The sequence below is a fragment of the Bos indicus genome, chromosome 3 (assembly GCF_029378745.1).
Source record: "Bos indicus isolate NIAB-ARS_2022 breed Sahiwal x Tharparkar chromosome 3, NIAB-ARS_B.indTharparkar_mat_pri_1.0, whole genome shotgun sequence".
Lineage (NCBI taxonomy): Eukaryota > Metazoa > Chordata > Mammalia > Artiodactyla > Bovidae > Bos > Bos indicus.
The window spans coordinates 15,588,705-15,607,720 of record NC_091762.1 but is presented as its reverse complement, the minus strand read 5'-3'; the positions used below and the strand labels follow the sequence as shown (position 1 = coordinate 15,607,720).

Genomic DNA, 19,016 nt, shown 5'->3' with positions numbered 1-19,016 from the left:
ATGGGGCGTCTGGGCGGAGCCCTGCAGGAATGCAACTTAGGGTGCCCAAAGAGATCAGGGGCTCCTGGCACAAGGCCTTTCTGTGTCCCCCATTTCTTGGATTATAGGAGACAGCCTTCATTCAGCCTCCATGACCTTCCCTGAGTTCCAAGGGCAGAGTCAAGCAGTTGTTAATTAGGGAAAGGAGGGAATGGGAGACCAGAGAGAAACAGTCAAGGACAGTCTTGAGCAACACCCTGTTTCCCCATCAATGGATATTCACAATATCTTTGAGCTGTTTTGTAGAAACTGATATCCCCTGCAGGTGGGAAAAGTTAAAGATGGTATGTAGACCCCAGAGCAGCTGGTCCTGAAGGTCGATGATGCTGAATTCCAGTTACCTCACCACCAACCCATCAGAAAAATGTCCATGAGCTGATCATGTGCTCTTTGAGCAATTACTGTAAATCTCCAACTGGGGACATACGGTTTTGAGGGCATTAGCCCACTGTGGCCGCCTTCACCTGGCAACACAATAAAGCTATTCTTTTCTACTTCACCTAAAACTCTGTCTCAGAGATTCGATTCAGTCCTGGTGTACAGAGAAGCTGAGCTTTTGGCATCAGTGCGTCAGTCAGGGAGTGTGTGCGTGCTCAGTCATGTTTGACTCTCTGTGACCCCAAGGACTGTAGCCCGCCAGGCTCCTCCGTCCATGGAATTTCCCAGGTGAGAATCCTGGAGTGGGTTGCCATTTCCTTCTCCAGGGGATCTTCCCAACCCAGGGATGGAACCTGAGTCTTGTATCTCCTACATTGGCAGGCCGGTTATACACCACTGAGCCATCTGGGAAGTCTTTGACCTCAGAACCAGAACTATTTCCCCATCCCTGGGGCACCACATAGTAGACCCCAGAGCCAGGAGGCAGGTGGGGCAGTCTGGCGCCAGGCCCTGGATCTGACACGGACCTTATCGTGGCCGTGTTGACTCTGCTGCCTTAGGACTTACTTCACACCCGGACAGCTAAGAATAGAGCCGCCTGAGGGCACCATGCCAAGGGGAGAGGAGGGTGCGGGAGTTAAATCCAGGCCAGGGGATAGGGGCGAGCCCGGCTGTCGGGCGGGCAGAGCTGGGTCACGCTGGCTGCTGGAGCCTCAGGCTTTTGTTTCCTCCTTCCTCGTGCGCTGCTGGCCATGCAGGACAGGCGACAGGAGTCCGTCCACCTGCATGCCAATGCCATCTCCTCTCCCGCCTCCTGCTTCTCAAATGAACCCCGCTCCTCTGGCCTTCTTCCCTTCCCCTCCTCTCCCAAAGGTCTCTTCCAGACCACCCCCCTCCACACACACACACATTTTGATTGCCCCCCACCCATCCACAGGTCATAGACAACAGATCAGAAGCTGGTAGTGGGCGTGGAGGAGGTCTGCATTTTATTCAGCCATGTTCATGTTCCCACTCCCATTTCCAAGCATTCCAGCCAGTATTCCAGCATTCCGCTGCCTCCGGCCTGTCCCCAGAGGCTCAGGTGGGCTTCACCAAGGCTAAGATGGTTTAGGGGACTTCTTGGGTCCTGTGAGGGAGGCTGTGAGCAGCCCACCTGAATGCCCAGCTCACTAGCCCAGAACAGAGTTGGGGGCGGGGGTCCCCAGAAGTGAAGAATTCCAGGGAGGCAGCCAGTACTGGCTGGACTCTCAGAAGACAACATGTCCTTACAAGTTGGCGGAAGTGGCTGCCAGGTTTGTATAAGAGAGGTTGCTGCCACCATTGCCTGCAGAAACCTAGATAGGGGCAGAAAAGACCCAGGATGAGCGGCAGAGGCTTTCCTGGGACAACCTTCCTCCCCAGGGTCCCTGGATGGCACCCCAGGATAGGGTGAATGGTCCAGGAGCCTGACTAGCTTTCAAAGGGTTAATCCGGAGAGAGCACCTGCTGGCCCCCACCACCAGCCAGATGACTGTAAACAGGGCCACTCCCCCTCCTCCTCCTGCTCTGGTTCGCTCCCTCCCCTTGGCTCTCAGCACCCCCTGCTTTCCCCTCCTGCCCCTTTCTCCCTCCATTCTCTGCTCCTCCAGCCCAAGCAGGTGTACACGTTTCTGCAAAACTGGAAGAAGGAAGTCCCCAGGCAGAGGAAAAGTCAGGAAAAGGAAACTCTCCCTTCCCCCACTTGGAGTGGCCTTTCAGCCCCAGATGGCAAAGTAATTATTTACTAGGTCACGGAGTAAAAGGCAGAAAGAAGGAAGAAGGGGTCTGTGCCTCCCCAGCTTGCACCCAGGCTCACCTGGCTTGGTGAGACTTCTTTCCCAATTCAGAGACCCCCTTCTCCCCACCAGCCTTTCCCAATCTACCCTCCATTCTTAGGAGACAAGCTGGGGCAAGGTGCTCCTTCCATGAAGGGTTCCCCTGGTGCCCTTCATGGGCACCTTCGTGGGCACCTTCATGGCAGTGCCCCATTCATGTCGCCTCTGGGCATCCCAGTTTAGTTGAGCAGTGAATGCTCTTCTGGGGGTGCTGGTTGCGGGGGGCACACCCTCCTGAGGTCCCCCTTCTTCCCTAAGCCTTTCCCACAGAACCCCTCTGACCTCCACCCCAGCCTTGTCAGTCACTGCTTATTTCATGTCACCTCTTCTCAGTTCTTTAGGTTTTCCCAGTAACCTTTCAGAACCACTGCCCAGACAAAGCCTCGCCCACGCCGCCGCCCCCGCCTCCCTCACCTCCTCATAGGGGCTCCGTTTGGTACTGCCAGGGGGCACGTAGCGCCCATGGGTGTGGTAGGTGGAGTACTCGCTCATAGGATGGTAGGCATCTAGGGTTGGAAAGACGTCCAGCTGCTCACATTTCTTTCGTCCGCACTGACACACAACCTGGGGAGACAGGAGGTTATGGGGAGCGCACGGCTCCTTCCAGCAGGGGGACTCTGGTCAGGGTTGGGGACTGAGCACTTACCAGGGCAATGAGATAGATGATGGCCAGCGCAACCAGAACACAGACCAGGACCAGCAGGGCAATGCCCCAACCAGGCACCCCAGACCCAGCCTGGGCAGAGGAAGGAAATGGGGCACTGTACACTGAAAGGAAAGCAGTGGTCAGAGCAGTCTCCCAAAGGAGGTGGCTCTCCCCCCACCAGCTCCAAGAGAAAAAGCATGCACCCAGATGCTGGAGAGAGAGGGTCCCGGGCAGGGTGGTGCTGGCTGGCAGCTGGGGAAGTGGACTCACCACTAACTCCGCTGATGGTCAGGTTATAACTGGCTGCGTGTGCTTCAAGCTGACTGAACTGTGCCTTCACCCACTCGGCCGTGGTACCCTCTCGGAAGGCCAGAGTTAATTCTACCACCACAGATCCTGGCCTGGTTACAAAGAAATGGGGAACTCAGACATGGGTCCCAGTTTCTGGGTCAGTACACCCTCCTCACAGTCATGACAACATCCACCAGTCCCACAGAGTCCACACCCAGAACTGTACCTGAACTTGATCTCTGAGAGGCCCAGAAAATCCCTCTGTTTATAAATCTGCAAAATCTGGGGTGAGAGGGAAAAGACTGATTTGATGCAAGTGCCTCATAGAGTTCTGAAGGCTGCTTCGGGGGTTGGGGGTGGGGGTGCATGTTAGAGGAAAGGCAGCTACTCACCAAACCCCAAATGCTTCTCTGCAGCTCCTGATAGTAGCTGGTTTGGGGATTTTCCAGGGAAGAGTTAAACTGGAGGTTTGTAATGCGAAAAGACAGGAAGTACAGGGAGACCCTAACAGACAACTGCTGAGAAGTCTCAGGATTGGAGGAGGTGGAAAGTGCTATGCTAGGGCTGCTGGCGGCTGTCCTGGTAATATGGCTGGCAGCAGTGGGAGCAGTTTCGGAGCTGGGGACTGAGGATGGAGTGCCCTTGCTGACTGGGGTCATGGTAGCCCTGGATGAGGTGCCCTTGTGTGCTGAAGTGACCATGGAGCTTGACATAGAGCGGGTGGTCATGGATGAGGTGTCACTGCTGGTTGGGGATGAGGCGCCGTGCTGACCTGGAGAGGCAGTCGGGCTTGGGGCAGGGCTGCTGGTCAGGGATGGGGCACTATCATGGCCTGGAGAGGCAGTTGGGCTTGGGGCAGGGCTGCCGGTCGGAGACGAGGTGCCATTGTGGCCTGGAGAGGCAGCCGGGCTTGGGGCAGGGCTGCTGGTTGGAGTCGAGGCTCCGTCATGGCCTGGAGAGGCAGCTGGGCTTGGGGCAGGGCTGCCAGTCGGAGACGAGGTGCCGTTGTGGCCTGGAGAGGCAGCCGGGCTTGGGGCAGGGCTGCTGGTTGGAGTCGAGGCTCCGTCGTGTCCTGGAGAGGCAGCTGGGCTTGGGGCAGGGCTGCCGGTCGGAGACGAGGTGCCATTGTGGCCTGGAGAGGCAGCCGGGCTTGGGGCAGGGCTGCTGGTTGGAGTCGAGGCTCCGTCGTGGCCTGGAGAGGCAGCTGGGCTTGGGGCAGGGCTGCTGGTTGGAGTCGAGGCTCCGTCGTGTCCTGGAGAGGCAGCCGGGCTTGGGGCAGGGCTGCTGGTTGGAGTCGAGGCTCCGTCGTGGCCTGGAGAGGCAGCTGGGCTTGGGGCAGGGCTGCCAGTCAGAGACGAGGTGCCGTTGTGGCCTGGAGAGGCAGCCGGGCTTGGGGCAGGGCTGCTGGTTGGAGTCGAGGCTCCGTCGTGGCCTGGAGAGGCAGCTGGGCTTGGGGCAGGGCTGCTGGTTGGAGTCGAGGCTCCGTCGTGTCCTGGAGAGGCAGCCGGGCTTGGGGCAGGGCTGCTGGTTGGAGTCGAGGCTCCATCGTGGCCTGGAGAGGCAGCTGGGCTTGGGGCAGGGCTGCCGGTCGGAGACGAGGTGCCGTTGTGGCCTGGAGAGGCAGCTGGGCTTGGGGCAGGGCTGCTGGTTGGAGTCGAGGCTCCGTCGTGGCCTGGAGAGGCAGCCGGGCTTGGGGCAGGGCTGCTGGCTGTGAGTAAGGTGGTAGTTGTGCTCCAAGAAGTTTCTTTAGTGGGACTGGACGTTGGGCTGCTTTGTGTAGTGGAAACTGGCGTAGTTCTGCGGGGGTTTATGGAGTCAGAGGTTGTCAGGGTAGGGACATTGGCAACTGTAAGAAATAGAGGTTACAGAGTATGTTTGGGGGGAAAATCAGCATAAGGAGAAAATACATTCTCTGGCATCTGGGGAAGTAATGCCAGGAGGATTTGGGGAGTGGGCCCCTGAGTCAGCTCTCTTTCTCCTTCCTGGCTGGCAACCTCTGTCTCTCTTCCCATATCTGTCTGCTCCTGGACTGTGGGCTTTTCCACTCCTAAGATTTTCCTCTCCTGATTCCACCCCCAACCCCTCCAGACTTCTCTTCAGGACATACGTCTGCTCCTGGCACCCAGAGTCCTCCAGGTGTGTGTGGAGGGTCTCTTCTCAGGTTTTCCTTAGCCTCACTCCTTTATTCCTTCTTCTGGCAGAAACTAGGCCACCCGTCTGCAACTTCTGCCTCTTGGATGCCATCTCCCAGGAAGCAAAACCCACAGAAAGTTGGGAAGACCACAGGAGCAGGGCAGCCCCCTCCCCACCTTGTGCCCCTCACCTGTAAGCACTGGGAACAGCAGCAGCAGGGAGAGGAAAGGGGCCTGGATGTCCGGTGTCATGGTGGTGGCAAAGTGGTGGGGAGGGGACAGAACAAACTCAGGCCGGAGCTGCCCACGAGGTGGAGCGGACACAGGCGCCTGCTGCTTTATACCGGTCCCCCGCCCGCCCTAGGCTCAGCCAGAGCAGGTGACCGGTGACAAAGCTCCACCCCCTCCCCCTTTCCCTACCTCCAACCTCTTCCTCCTCCTCCCCAACCATTTCTGGCCCCTCAAATAAGGTATGTGGGCTTCAATCACTCAACTGTCTGACAACCTGTTTGTTTTCTAGCTGGCCTCCCCTCTTTCACCAACCACTCCCTGGCTCCAGAAGGTGGTGGAGGGAGTCTGGAACCTGACCTGGGTCCCCATGGTCCTATTTTAGCCCCAGGACAACAGCCCTGGTGAGAAGAATAACAGAGAAATTGGACTAGGTCAAAGTTCTAGCCCAGGGGCGGCATTGTGGGTCCTCCACACCATTGTCCCATTCTCACTGGGTCGCTTGGAGTCCCACTCTGGGGGCTGAGAAAGGAGGGGAAGGCTCGACAATGAGTAAACTCGGTGTTAGTTTTGGACCCCTTCCCCCAACTACTTCCCGGATAGCCCCACCCTTCTAACTTCTCCCTATCCAGTCCTATACACGGTTCTACCCCGAAACCCACAGTCCCCGCCCCTCCCGGACTTTCCAGCAGCCCAAGTTCCTTCCTTGACTTTCTCTCGAGAAGGGGGCGGGGGAAGAAATTTCCACTTAGCGAAGTACGAAATTCCACCCAACCCTAGGGTCTTTCCTTTCCCCGAATCCACCAGGTAGCGGCGGCTCGCTGGCCGGGCTCTCCCGCCCTCTAGTGGTCACCAAGAGCTTCACCCGGCCTGCCCGAGAGGGCTGAGGGGCTACCCGGGTCAGGGGAGAGGAGGTTGGGTGGCACTGCCTAACTGGGGGCAGAGAGAGACTGGAGAGAGCAAGCCCTGGCCAGGAGAGGCAGTGGCTTGGACAGAGAAGGGGAGGAACACACTGTATCATCGATGGAGGGATTGGGGGTTTTAGGAGGGGGCTCGGACCTGTCGCGGCGCTGTCTGGAGGAAATGGCGCTAAGTGGGAGGGGTCCTGAGTTATGTGGAAGGGGCACCCAGGTATTTGGGCGAGGACATCGGAATGTGGGAGGTGGAATGGGGCAGATTAGTTACGCATTTAGGAAGCAGAGAATAGGTGGGGCGACAGATAGTATTTAGGAGCACGGAACTATCCTTTGGAGAGCAGAGTGGCGTTTGGGGCAGGTACGCACAAGGTGGTGGGGTGGTGCAAAACAGTATATGAGGGTGCGTGATTTGGGAAGACCAAGTTATATTTTGAAGGGCAGAAACATGTGGGACCGAGGAGTGTTTGGGGCCACAGCGGCGCACGTGGAGTTTATCGGGCCCCATTCGGAGGTCCTGTATTGCAGTCTAGACCGACAGAAACAATTACATCCGCATTAGGAAACAATTGTTAGTCCCAAAGAATACAGATTGCGAAATGAACTTTAAGAACACTTCGGTGCGGCGGGATTGGAGTGAAACCAGAGGAGCAGGACCGGAGGTCGCAGGCCCGCCCGGCTCCGCCGATTTGGCGCGGCTTTGTGCAGCGGCGGGACCGGGGGCGGGCTCGGGGCTGGGGGCGTTACGTCATCGCGCCGGGGAGCTGGCAGAAGAGGCGGGGAAGCACCCCCCGCCCCGCCCCCGCAGGCTAGAGAAAGCGCGAGTATCTAGGTGGGCGGCCCCAAAACTTCAACCCCGGGCGTTGCCAGGCAATGGCCATTCAGTTCGGTTGCTGGGACACGCGTCACCATGGCGACGGCTCCGCGCCTAGCAGTCTGAGTATTTAAAGAGCAAGCGCGCGCAACGCCCGGGCGTCGGAAAGCGGCCTTCCGGGATATCGCGGTCTCCCCTTCTCCCTCCCCTTACCACCCCCTTCACCCTCTTCTGGGCGCCAAGTCTCTCTGGCCTCCAAGGTGAACCCAACTCCTCAGCGCGTCCTGGGTTCTCGGGCTGGTCCGGCTTCCAGCGGTGGAGAGCGGGATTCCGGGCCCCGGGCGGGCGGGAGGGACGGGACGCGGTGCAGTGTTGTTCTTTCCCCTGCCAATATTGCACTCGTCCCGGCCTCCGGCCCCCTCGGCCCCCCGGCCTCCCCCTCACCCCGAACGGGGCAGCCCCAGCCCTCCTGGCTGTCGATCCCGGCTGCTCTTAGACTGGAGTGTCGCCGCTGCCACCGTGAGTAAGTGGGGCTGGGAGGACTTTAGCCATCCTCCGACCAGCACCCCATCCTTCACCTAACCCCCGTCCTCCATCTAGTCCCCGTCCACACCTTCCTCACCAAACTCCCTCTAGATCTCTAACTTACATTCTACTAGTCCTCTCCCTGCCCCGGAAAATCCCTAAAATAAGTAACTGCACTGGCTTAGAAAAGAACTGAAACTTTATGGCAATGTGCTGTTATCTTTCCTGGGGTTAGTGCCTGAGAAATACCCCCTTGAAAACTTCCCATCTCCTGAACAGTGGGGTCACCACCCCTCTGGGGCTGAACTCGTGGTGGGTGCCAGAGGAGGGTCGGTGTTTAGCTGAGGGGCTGTAAATTAGACTCCAGGATAGACCCCAAGGCCCGAGGGTCTAAAATCAGGATCCTGAATACAGTGGCCACCTCTTCACACTCTTCCCTGAAGCAGCTGCCTCCGGAATGGCTCAAAGTCCTCGGGCACTGTGTCTGAGAAAGGAGATATGATTAAAGTCAGAAGATGTGACTCTCCCATGAGGGCACAAGAGGTCAGGCTGTTCTCCGTCTAGAGCCTCACCATTGCATCGATACTGGAGATTGGACCAAATGATGTTTTCTTGGGAGAAGCAGAATACACCAAGACGCCCCCCTCGCATGGATGTGTCAATGATCACCCCAGAATCGGCCACTAGCTGGGGACCCTCATAAAGCTTCACCCTGTCCAGGATAGGAGTGTCCATTGGTGCTAGGTGCCAGTGGGCACTGTGCCACCATGACCCAGCCCTGTTCATCCCCAACCCCCCTAGGGCTCACCGGGCCTGAGAGAGGAGGGAGGTGGGGAAAAGGGAGGAAGGAAAGGGGGGAAGGAGGGGTGCTTTTCTCAGGCCTGGGGCCCCTGGCTCTTTGTCCAGCCCCCTTTGCATCTCAAAGCACCAGCCGCATTCCGAGCGAGGATTGGGTTGCCATGACGATGAGTACAATGGGCTGGGGGGTGAAGTCACCCGCTTCCCAGGCTCTAGTCCACCCCCACCATCCTCTGCCCTGGCGCCCCGCAGCCCCAGGCACCTTAAAGGGGAACCAACCCAAGTTCCTGCACTCTGGGCTCTGGGCCATTTCCCCTCCCTTCCCTGTCATCCCCACCAACTAGGAAATGCAAAGTTGTGGACCCAGAGCTGAACTGAGAGGCCTCAGCCTGGCTACTAAGAGATGCAGTGCGGAGTCTGGGCTTCTGTTGGCTCTTCTGTAAATGATGATCCCTTCCAGTCAGACTCTGATGAGGCAGGTTCTGGGCTGGACCAGTGATGAGGTGGATTGATGTGCCTCTCCACAGACTGGCCTGGGCTTTGGAGGCTCCCAGATACACCCTCATTTTACAGAGAGGGAAATGGAGCACGGCAAAAGAAGGACTTGCCTAACATTGTTTATAGGTCCTCAGCAGCACCAGAGCCCAGGCTGCCTGATGTTAACAAGCAAGAAGGGCCAGGGCAGCTAGTCTGTGGTAAGAGGGGAGGTAGAGAGAAGTGGTTCCAGTCCAGGCCCATGGCACCACAGCAGTGAGTAGAGGAGAAGTCACTGGTGAATCCCAGCTGGAGAGGAAGGAAAGGCTGGGCCTGGGGTCTCTTGGGAGGGCTCAGCCCCTCCCCTCACCGAATATAGCCCACTTGAGGCCGGTGCAGCAGCTGCCAGCGGTAGGAGGTCTTGTCACGCCAGCCCACATTTCGTGGATCAGTCCACAGCAGTCGTACCTGATCAGGAGTATTGCCTGTATGCCACAAGGCGTTCCTGAGGTGCTCACCTGGGCCAGACACTGATGTCACTGCCTACGGGGCATCAGCAAAGACAGTGGGTCAACCGTAGTACCAGAGGAAGGGAAGACAACAGGTTGGTAGGTGCAGGTGGAACAGGGAGTCAGGAGAATATTCTGGAGCCCCAGGGAGCCCACCTCCAGGCCAGATGTCTGGATAAGAGGCTTCCCCCTGCTCAGGCGGTGGGGGAGGCCCCAGGGTTGGTGGGGGAGGCCTTGGGAAGGGGCCCTGGACGAGGGAGTCTGGGCAGCTGTGGGACCTTGAGCTGTAGCCCCGGCTGGGCAACAGCCCGGAAAGGCGTGGCCTGCCAGTAGGTCTGCTCTGTCTGCTTCCACATGACCACGTAGAAGCGGCCGCTGTCCTGATAACTGAAGAGAAAGCCTGCGTAGTCATCGTCCGTCACAGTGTTCACATGGAAGGTGCCTTCAAAGTCCACACCGTTGAAGGCTGTATATCCTGGAGGTGGGTGGGAGGGGAGGTGGGATCAGGAGCAGGGGTAGCAAAGCTGCTAACTCCCATTGTGGGGTGGGGGTGGGATGGAATGCCCCGTGGGAAGGCAGTGGCCCATCCTCTGCCTGGAGGACCCCTCCATTGGGAAATTATTGAAATTGCTGAATTGGGTGCTCCTTACATACCAACTGCCAGGCCGGGGTCACTGTTCATGGTCTGAACAATTTCCATGCCCTGGTGGTGTGCAGTAAAGACAAAAGCCCTGGTTCCAGTGTGCTGCCCTCCCTAGGCTCTGCCTACTAGTCAGGTCTGACAGCACCCACCCAGCTCACTGCCCCAGTACCTGGTTGAGCACGACCCAGTTGGGGTCAATCTGAGCATCACCTTCAGGATCCAGGACCACGGTCTGATAGGCACGAAAATCTGTGAGGGTTACCTCTGCACTTTCAGGACACACATCCAGGGGGTCGACCACTGCATCATTGTCAAAGTCATCCTCACACACATCACCAACGCCATCGCCTGGGCAGGATGAAGCCAGGTGCTCAGGGAGGCCCTGGCCACTGCCAGAGCCAGCACTACCACCTCAGGCCTCAAGGTGTCAACCTCTCTCCCCAGCAAGGTTTGCCACCTCTCTCTGAACAAACCCCACAGCAGTCCAGTCCTCTGGCGACCCCAGCCTTACCATCTGAGTCCTTCTGATTGGGATTGGGTACGAGGCGACAGTTATCAGGACCAGGAGGCACGTAATCTGGAACCCCGTCATTGTCATCGTCCCCATCACACTCATCTCCAAGTCCGTCGTTATCTGAGTCCAGCTGGGAGCTGTTGGGCAGCTGTGGACAGTTGTCCTTGGTGTCCTGATGTCCATCCCCATCACTGTCCAGAAGAACAGGCACCAAATAAAGGCTTTTAAAGGTACCGCGTCCTTCCCCACTCTTCTGCTTAGGAATCTCTCTGGGGTATACCCTCCATTCGGCCAGAACCCTTGCAGTCAGCCCGATGAGGTGGAGGTTCAGCAGTAGGAATGGGAGGTAGACTATGGGCATCGCCTCCTGCTCAACAGTAGTGGAGAGTTAAAGTTGGACCCTAGAGGGGATTGAGAACATGCTAGAGGAAGGCAAGGTTTCCCCTAAATTTCCATCTCTTGGCCCAAACCCTACCTGTCTTCATTGGTGTCACAGGCATCTCCCACTAGGTCACTGTCTGCATCTGTCTGAGAGAGAGGGACCTTCTCTCACCATCTCCCTTTCAGAATTCGAAAAAGGGTGACCTGACCACTTCCCGTCCAAAGGGCTGGGCTTCATCCACCAGTCACCCACCCCTTCCCTGCCCTCTCCATTCCCCTATACCTGGGTGGGATTGCTCATTTCAGGGCAGCTGTCGCAAGCATCTCCCACCCCGTCCTCATCCCTGTCTGTCTGCAGCGGGTTGGGGACTTTAGGGCAGTTGTCCAGTCCATTGGGGATGCCTGGAAGTATAATGGGGGGTCACACGGGGTTACCACTAGAACATAGTCACACTCTTGGCTTCTCGGTTGGTGAAAGTCCTGAGCTTTGTCTCCCACCCAGAGGACAGTCAGGAAATCTGCCTGGAGCTCGTCTCATCCTTTTGCCCACTCCTGGCCTAACCCCACAGCCTCCTTCACGTGCCCACTGACATCGGCCACAGGTAACCTCTCACCCAGTCTGACTTCCCCCAAGCATCACCCTTCCAGAATCCTCAGCCTGCCCGCTTCATTGCTGCCCTATCCGGACTCTTCACGGGGTTCCCAGCCACGCCCCCAGCCCCAGGCCTGCACCGTCGCCATCTACGTCGTTGTCACAGGCATCCCCTTCCCCGTTGCCGTCTGTGTCTTTCTGGTCATTGTTGGGGACGTTGGGGCAGTTGTCACAGGCATCACCAAACGAATCTGTATCTGAGTTTTGCTGGTCCTTGTTGGGGAACAGCCGGCAGTTGTCCTGGGGTGGGAGGCAGAGAATCAGGCCACCTTGCCCCGTCCTTGTCCCTGCACCCTGTCTACGGTCCCACTCCTGTGATGGTCCACCGCTGTGGCGCAGTCCCACCCACCCAACTTCCCATGTAGTCCACGTCATTCTGGGTACCAGGCTTATGCCTCCCTAATGTGGAGCTCTGGGACCCTTCCTTGGGAGCTGCCAGTGGCCAAGGGGGACGGGGTTGTGGGATAAGGCAACAGTTGCCGAGGAGCTGGAAGGGGCAGGACGTCTAGGCACCACCTCAACGTTCTTGATGCCATCCCCGTCGGCATCATCGTCGCACTGGTCCCCCACGCCGTCGTTATCAGCATCTTCCTGCCCAGAGTTGGGTGTCAGAAGGCAGTTGTCCTAAAGGTCAGGGAGAGGAAATGGATGGAAGAGTCCCGTTCTGTGCCGGCCCGGGGCGCCCTGCCCTGCGCGCGCTCGCCTGCCCCTTGTACCTGCTTGCAGTGTTTGTTGTTGTCCATGCAGGGCAGTGCCTGGTCCGGGTAGCCATCGATGTCCGTGTCGGGCCCACACACGTTCCCATTCCCGGCCCAGCCCACGTTACACTGGGGCGACACAAAGGGTGGGAGTTAGTGGTCTGGGTTGGCTCCCCACACCCCACCTTCTTCAGGCCCACCAGTTTCTGGGTCCAGGCCCACCTCCCGTTCCCACGCAAGCCCCCATACCAGTCCCTAGACGTGGCCCTTAGCCCAACCCCTTTCCCCAGATCCCGTTTCTTCTGAACCCTAGGCCTGGCTCACCGCACAGGACACTGCACCGTTGCGTTCAAAGAGACAGTGAGCGTGGGCGTGGCAAGGGCTGTGGGCCGGGCTGTGGCAGGTCCGGGCCGGGAAGCAGCCCTGGCTCTGGTTACCCACAAAGCCCAAGCGACATGGACCACACTTGAACGAGCCCTAGGAGGAGGGAGCGAGGCAGTGTCTCAGGAAGGAGGGTCAGCCCACCACGACCAACAGTATCCCCGTCCCTCGAGGCACACAGGAGGAACCCTCACAGATGACAGGCCCGGTCTATCACTTATCCCCTTTAGTTCTCCTGTCAACCTTTCAAGGAGAATAAGAGCCCCATTTTCCAAGGGAGGATGTGGAAACTCAGTAAAGGTAAATAACTTGCTAAAGGCTAGTAAGAGGCAGAATCAGAATTCCAAACCAGTCCATGTGGAACACCTACCATGCATAACATCCTGGATAGAAAAGGAGGAGGGGAGCAGGAAATCTGAGGAGGGGGTTGCACTCTCCCCCTACCCATGCATGCAGAGTGTTCAGCTCACCACAGTATTGGTGCAGATGGAGTTTGGGTCACAGCCACCATTGTTACCATCATTGCATTCATCAACATCGTTGCAGACCTGAAGGAGCAGACTTGGGGTAGAACCAGACTTACTCTGGGTCTCCTCAGGTATAGAAGAGAGCACTTGTATGGCCTTATCTGTGAACACAGACATGAAGCCCAGACCCAAAACCAAGGCAAAGCTAGCAGGTAAGCCAGGAGCCTCATCCCGTTTATCCCAAGGGCTCGACATCCAACCCTGAAGTGCTCATCCCTGCAAGGCCCAGATCTCTTGTCTACATACTCTGCCCACCCTGACCTGTTTGCTGGCCCGGGCGTAGTCAATGCCCACACCAGACACCCGTGTGCCTTTGTAGCCTCGGGGACAGGCCTCACAGTGGAAGCCAGGCATGGTGTTGATGCAGCTGGAGCCCGGGAAGCAAGGGTCCGCGTGAGCACACTGGGGGTCAGATGAGAAGGAAGGGGTCAGGTCCCCGCCTGTGATCCCAGGACCACTGCTCCGGTCTCCCTGTTTGCAGGCCTCCCCTCCCCCAACTTCATGGCACTCTGATCCCACCCTGGCCTCCTGTGGGCTTCCTCTGGCCGGCCCTCTCACAATGCCCCTGCCAAGCTCCTGGCTTCTTCCCTGCATGACCTTGTTGTCTTTGTCCCAGACCTGTCTCCTTCCCTTCTCACCTGTCTTTTGGTCTCCAACCCCAGGTTCCTCTGCTTCTGACCAACATTCACCCCACCTTCTTGGGCCGCTGATAAACTCCCTCACCCCAGCTTTCTATGCTCTTCCAGAAAGGGCCCTCTTCACCTCATTGATGTCTGTGCAGTGGGTGCCATTGCCCTGCAGGCCAGGAGGGCAGGGCCCACAGCGGTAGCCAGGGTACTCGTACACTTCCATGCAGTCCACGCCTCGGAAGCAGGGGTTGGGGCTGCAGTGGGAACGCTGTTCATGGAAGCCTGGGGGGTGGGTTTGGACACAGTCAAAGCCACCCAGAGGTCACCATTTTGTTCACCAGAAGTGGAGGCTAAAGCCCCGGGGGTGGGGAGCACACTGATGCCATGTGGAGCCCTCCCCTACTCTCCCACTCACCGCACACCTGACACTCCATGATGGTGTTTCGGATCAGGGACATTTCTTTCACCTGGTAGACAGAAGGATGAGGAGGAATCAGCTCTTGGCACCTGCCACCCTACCCAGAATCAGTGCTACCCGCCTGCCCAACAAACCTGGTCTCGGATGTCATCCCGCAGTTCCACCAGGATCTGGTTGAAGAGGGTGAGCTGGGTGACCAAGGCCTTGGTCTGCTCCCCTGTCAGGGTCCAGGGTGCAGAGAGGCTCAGAACTGGGGCACTAGCCCTGACCCCTCTCTGGGTAATAAGCTGGGTGCTGCCACCGTTGCCCACCCCCCACCTTTAAATCCCACTCCATTCCTGGCTGAAGAGGACTTCATTTCAGGCTGCTGTATCTCCTCCGCACCCGCATGCCCCTTCATTTTGGCATGGCCTACTCACCTAGGATGGAGTGGAGTGCGTTGGTCACTAGAGAGGACAAGAAAACACAGAGGGTGGAGGTGTGAGGAGGGGCCTGGCTGGTTGAGGAGAAGGAAGGAGAAAGGGGCTGGTGCCTTGAAATAAAGATGAGGTATGAATGGCAGGAGGGCAGTGGTGATGGGCCAGCCCCACCAGCTCCTTTCACTGGATGAGGGTCCCTCTAAGGGAGCTGCCACACAGTCAAGACCCAGATCCTCCTGCTCCCAGGCATGGCTGTGGCAGAAAGGGTCCAAGCGAGAGGTGACCTGACGCAGGGCCAGGGCCCCAATACATTCCATTTCCTCCCTCGAGCTTCTGCCACAAGAGCTCTTTGAAAGATCTGGGAGAAGTGGACATTTTATTTACTTAAGAACCTCTGAGTACCCTTGTCAGAGAGACCAGGCAGATGAGAAATGCTTAGGGAAACTGCTGGTAGGTGACAGATGTCAGTGGGAACTAAAAAAGTCCTTTAGCTTAGTCAACCGAGAAAGACCAAGCCACTACCTTCCTTTCCCCCACTCAAAGGTCTTCAGAGTTATACTTTTCTTTTTTTTTTTTTTTTGGATCCTTCTATTTTCCTGGCCACCCTGATAGGCAGGAGGACCTTAACGGAGATTTTGTTGAGCCGTGCCTCCTGGGAATGTGTTATTTGGAGATCATAGAGTCAGAGGTGAAGGAGATTTGGGGTAACGGAGTCAAGAAGCCCCAGGGATAGATGAGGAATAGGTGAGCCGAAAGAACTGGTGTTAAGGGGAAGAGAGGTCAAGAGGATGGAAAGTATCAAAGATGGCAGGACTGGGACCCGGGATGCCCGCTCACAGAAGCATGTGTTACCTGCACTGTGGATGGACTCGTCTCCCTGGAATGGACACTCACTCAGGGCTCCAACCCGGGCCATGGACCCGCCCAGAATCATCTTCATGGATTCCACAAAGCCCTGTGGGGGGAGAGAAACATTGTCATGGGGGAGGACCTACCAACTTCCTCCTCCCACCGGTGCAAACTGTTCACCGACACTCAGAGGGTCTTCCTTTTCTGCTCACCTGCATCCTCAAATAAGCCTTCTGTCCAGTCCTAATCTCCAGCCCATTGACCTCTGCTGGAGGAATGGGGGCCAGTGCCGGAAGTCCAGCATGCTGGTCGCCCAGTTTGCAGTCCACATAGAGCTGCAGGGCAGGGCTGGGTTTGGATGGACCTCGGAGTCGCAGGAGAGCCGTGTGTGTGCGCCCGTCAGCCAGGCCTGCTTGCTGGAGGTTCACTGCATGCACCTTGCCATCCTCCCGCTGGTACCGCACCAGCACTGCCCAGAAGGGGAGGTCAGTATGCCACTGTCCCCCATCCCCTGTCTCCTAGCTGAGCCTTGGATCAGTTCTTCTGAATACCACATCTCTAGGGCTGTCAGTGCTTACTCAGCTATGTATCTCTCAATACCTTGTACATAACAGGTACATGAAAAATGTTTTTCAAACTGATTCAAAGACTAGGATTTTCTTAGTCTTCAGTGTCATCAGATCACTCTGTCCTCCATCCTTCAGTGTTATCAGATCGACCTATCTATCCATTACCACTCTATCATGCCATCTGATTACATGAGGCCACTCTATCCCCTGCTAGGATGGCAACTGGTTCCGTACCCCCTGAACTGTTCCAGGGATCTAAGAGACCTCTATACCACTGCTGGGGCACAGAGACAAGCCTCCCCTCCCCCCAGACATCCCACATCCAACTCCCCACACCCACAGATGCCTCACCCTGTTTCTTGGGTGCCTGGCCTCCCGAGGCACCTCCTAAGCATCAGGTGCCCCTGGTGCCTGGATGTAGCCTGACGGGTCCTCAGCCCCCGGTGGAGCCCAAGGAGAATAAAGAGGGCTCTGAGAATGGGGATGAGGAAGAATGCTCAAAGGGGTCACCACTGCAGGAAAGGAGATGCCCACTAGTCACCTTTGTTGATCTTGCCGACGACAGAGGCCTCCAGCCATCGTGTGTTGTCGTGGCGAGAGTAGAGGCCAAAGAGGACACCACCCTGCTTGGGGGGCAGGCGGAAGGTGGACAAGAGATAGATGTCCCCAGTGGTGAGCAGGGCTGTCCGGATCTTCTCCACCACAGCTATCATCTGCCGGGACTCGCCCACTGTCAGCAGGTCGATCACTGGCCAGGCAGGGATGATCAAGGTCAGACCTCTGTTAAATGCTAAGGCCCGCCCTCTCCTCTGAGCCTTCAGGGGTGGGGCATCCGTTATCCCCACCCCATAGTGTTCACTACCCCTTGAAATCCAACCCTTGTTGCTATCAGAGGACAAGGCATTGGGCCTCCCTTACTGGCACTCTGGGAACCAGCAGGCCTGAGGCTCACTTGAAAATACAGAAACAGAACCCCACAAACTTGAGATGCTCCCACCAGGTGGCGCAAAGGAGTCACTGCTGATCTCCAGTAGAAGCACCTGGTGCCCACAGCACAGAAACGGGAAGGCAGTTTCTCTTTGCACCGCTGGGTTTGGCTCATCCCACACTCTTAGTGCCCCTCCTCCCATGCTGGGGGTTCGGCGCACTCGGTCTAGATGAGAACAGCTGCCCACTGAAGGCTGTGACCCTCCTACTGTCTGGCTTTCTCCCACAGGAACGTAGGACCCAGCTCCTCTGCCTCCTGTGTCCTGGCCAATCTGTGGTTTCCCTTCCAGCCAGTAAAGAATCTGTGCCTGTGTCATCTGCTCCAACTACCTCTCCCACACCCACAGGCCCATCCCACCACCAGACCTCCAGGAGAGCCCAGACCTCTTGCTCCCCACCCCCATCCTGTTCTTAGGCAGCCAGGAACCCAGGGATGGAAGAAGCCCACCTTTGAGCTGGTCTCCCAGACCCTGGGGTGCCTGGGGATGCTCAGACACCAACCCAGCCAGGCAACCCTAGCTAGCATCCAGCCCCTGAGTCCTCTGCCCTGGCCTCATGCTGACCCTGGCCAGCTCCCACTCATCCACCACCTTCCAGTGTCAACTCCTCCCCCACGGGGCCATAATTTCATCAACTCTTCCCTCCGATTCAATTTCAGAATTCTCTCCTCTCCTTTGGCCCACATGTTCCCTGCTAGTCGGCTGGGGACAAATGGGGAGGAGGCAGAGAAGGGGCTAAGAGGATTGGTACAGGCTTACCCTGCAGGTCCTGACTGGCAGATACGAAAGTGCAAAGGAGGAGAAGAGCCAGGGCCCCCCGAAGTTCCTGTGTCTCCATGCCGCTCAGCCGGCTCACTACCCCTGGCAGGCAGGCGGCTGGGAGGGGAAAAGGCTAGGCGGAGAGCAGGAGCGGGGGGCGGAGGGACTGGAAGGGGGAGTTGAAGGGGGGGGGCCCGGCAGGCGGTGAGGGGGGGCTGAAACAAAGAGCTGCCAATCACCCTGGAGACATCCCCAGCCCCGGGAACCAGGGACACTGGGGAAGAGTCCTGGAGGCCTCCTAACCTCCTGCCTCTTCCTAATGGTGCTCTCCCCCAGGTGCCTCCCTTTCTCCGCATCACCAGGCATCTCGCTGTTGGGGGCTGCTACCGAATGCTACTGTTTTCTGGAAGCCACAGTTGGAGAAGGCAGGAACCCTTGGCAGGGGTAGTGCCAGACAGTGGGCATTATTCCACAGCTGGCATGAGAGAATTCCAAGGGAGTGGCCGAAACTAGCTTGCTATAGTGCCCAGGGATGTCCGTATGGAATGAAGTTTGCTGCTCGGATAGAGCAAGTGCTCTTCATCAGGATGGGGGGTTGGGGGGGTGTCCCATGACTTGTGGTTGTGCCTTCCTTGCCCCCTCACTCCTAGGAAAACTTGGAATCTGGAAGCGTCCGGTGGGAACTGGAGGGAGAGCCTAAAACACTGGTCAGTGAGGCTGGAGTGAAGAAATCAGTAAAGAGGAAAGGGATACCAAGGACAGGAGTAGGCCAGAGGACCGGCCAGGGACCGGGGGCTAGACTGGGAACACTGGGGGGTACTGGCGGACAGGCCGTGACCCGGATGAGGCGGAGGGGCGCCTCGGTTCCCGTTACCAAGGCAACAGTCCGCGAGCCCCACCTCCCCTCCCCCCACACACACAGGCCCCAGCCCAGCCTCGCTCCGGCCGCCGCCACCGCCCCTGTTTTGTTTCCATGGCAACAAGAGG

The 19,016-nt window shown here is 57.7% G+C and overlaps 2 protein-coding genes across 5 annotated transcripts; both read right to left on the bottom strand.

The window, feature by feature from the left end:
• Positions 1-1,380: 1,380 nt before the first annotated feature.
• Positions 1,381-5,691, bottom strand: MUC1 (mucin 1, cell surface associated). Its single transcript, XM_070785199.1, has 7 exons — positions 5,534-5,691; positions 3,603-5,056; positions 3,437-3,492; positions 3,190-3,320; positions 2,920-3,041; positions 2,688-2,837; positions 1,381-1,754 (listed from the first exon to the last, which is right to left on the bottom strand). Exons 1-7 carry the CDS (start codon positions 5,592-5,594, stop codon positions 1,686-1,688), a joined length of 2,043 nt encoding a protein of 680 aa, XP_070641300.1. The 5' UTR covers positions 5,595-5,691; the 3' UTR covers positions 1,381-1,685.
• Positions 5,692-8,004: 2,313 nt separating this feature from the next.
• Positions 8,005-18,922, bottom strand: THBS3 (thrombospondin 3). Of its 4 annotated transcripts, XM_019953772.2 has the most exons (23): positions 18,030-18,921; positions 16,826-17,032; positions 15,928-16,184; positions 15,719-15,821; positions 14,867-14,893; positions 14,582-14,664; positions 14,445-14,496; positions 14,163-14,311; positions 13,662-13,802; positions 13,344-13,421; positions 12,817-12,969; positions 12,511-12,621; positions 12,311-12,418; positions 11,875-12,034; positions 11,426-11,544; positions 11,237-11,289; positions 10,759-10,952; positions 10,417-10,595; positions 10,259-10,307; positions 9,883-10,079; positions 9,466-9,638; positions 8,396-8,535; positions 8,005-8,307 (listed from the first exon to the last, which is right to left on the bottom strand). In XM_019953772.2, the coding sequence occupies exons 1-23, from the start codon at positions 18,106-18,108 to the stop codon at positions 8,249-8,251; spliced, it is 2,871 nt and encodes a 956-aa protein (XP_019809331.2). In that variant the 5' UTR covers positions 18,109-18,921; the 3' UTR covers positions 8,005-8,248. The 4 variants fall into 4 exon arrangements, with proteins under 4 accessions (XP_019809331.2, XP_070641280.1, XP_070641274.1 ...); XM_070785179.1 differs by lacking the exon at positions 14,582-14,664 and having other exon boundaries at positions 14,452-14,496; positions 18,030-18,922; XM_070785173.1 differs by lacking the exons at positions 15,928-16,184; positions 18,030-18,921 and having other exon boundaries at positions 16,826-16,955.
• Positions 18,923-19,016: the final 94 nt, after the last annotated feature.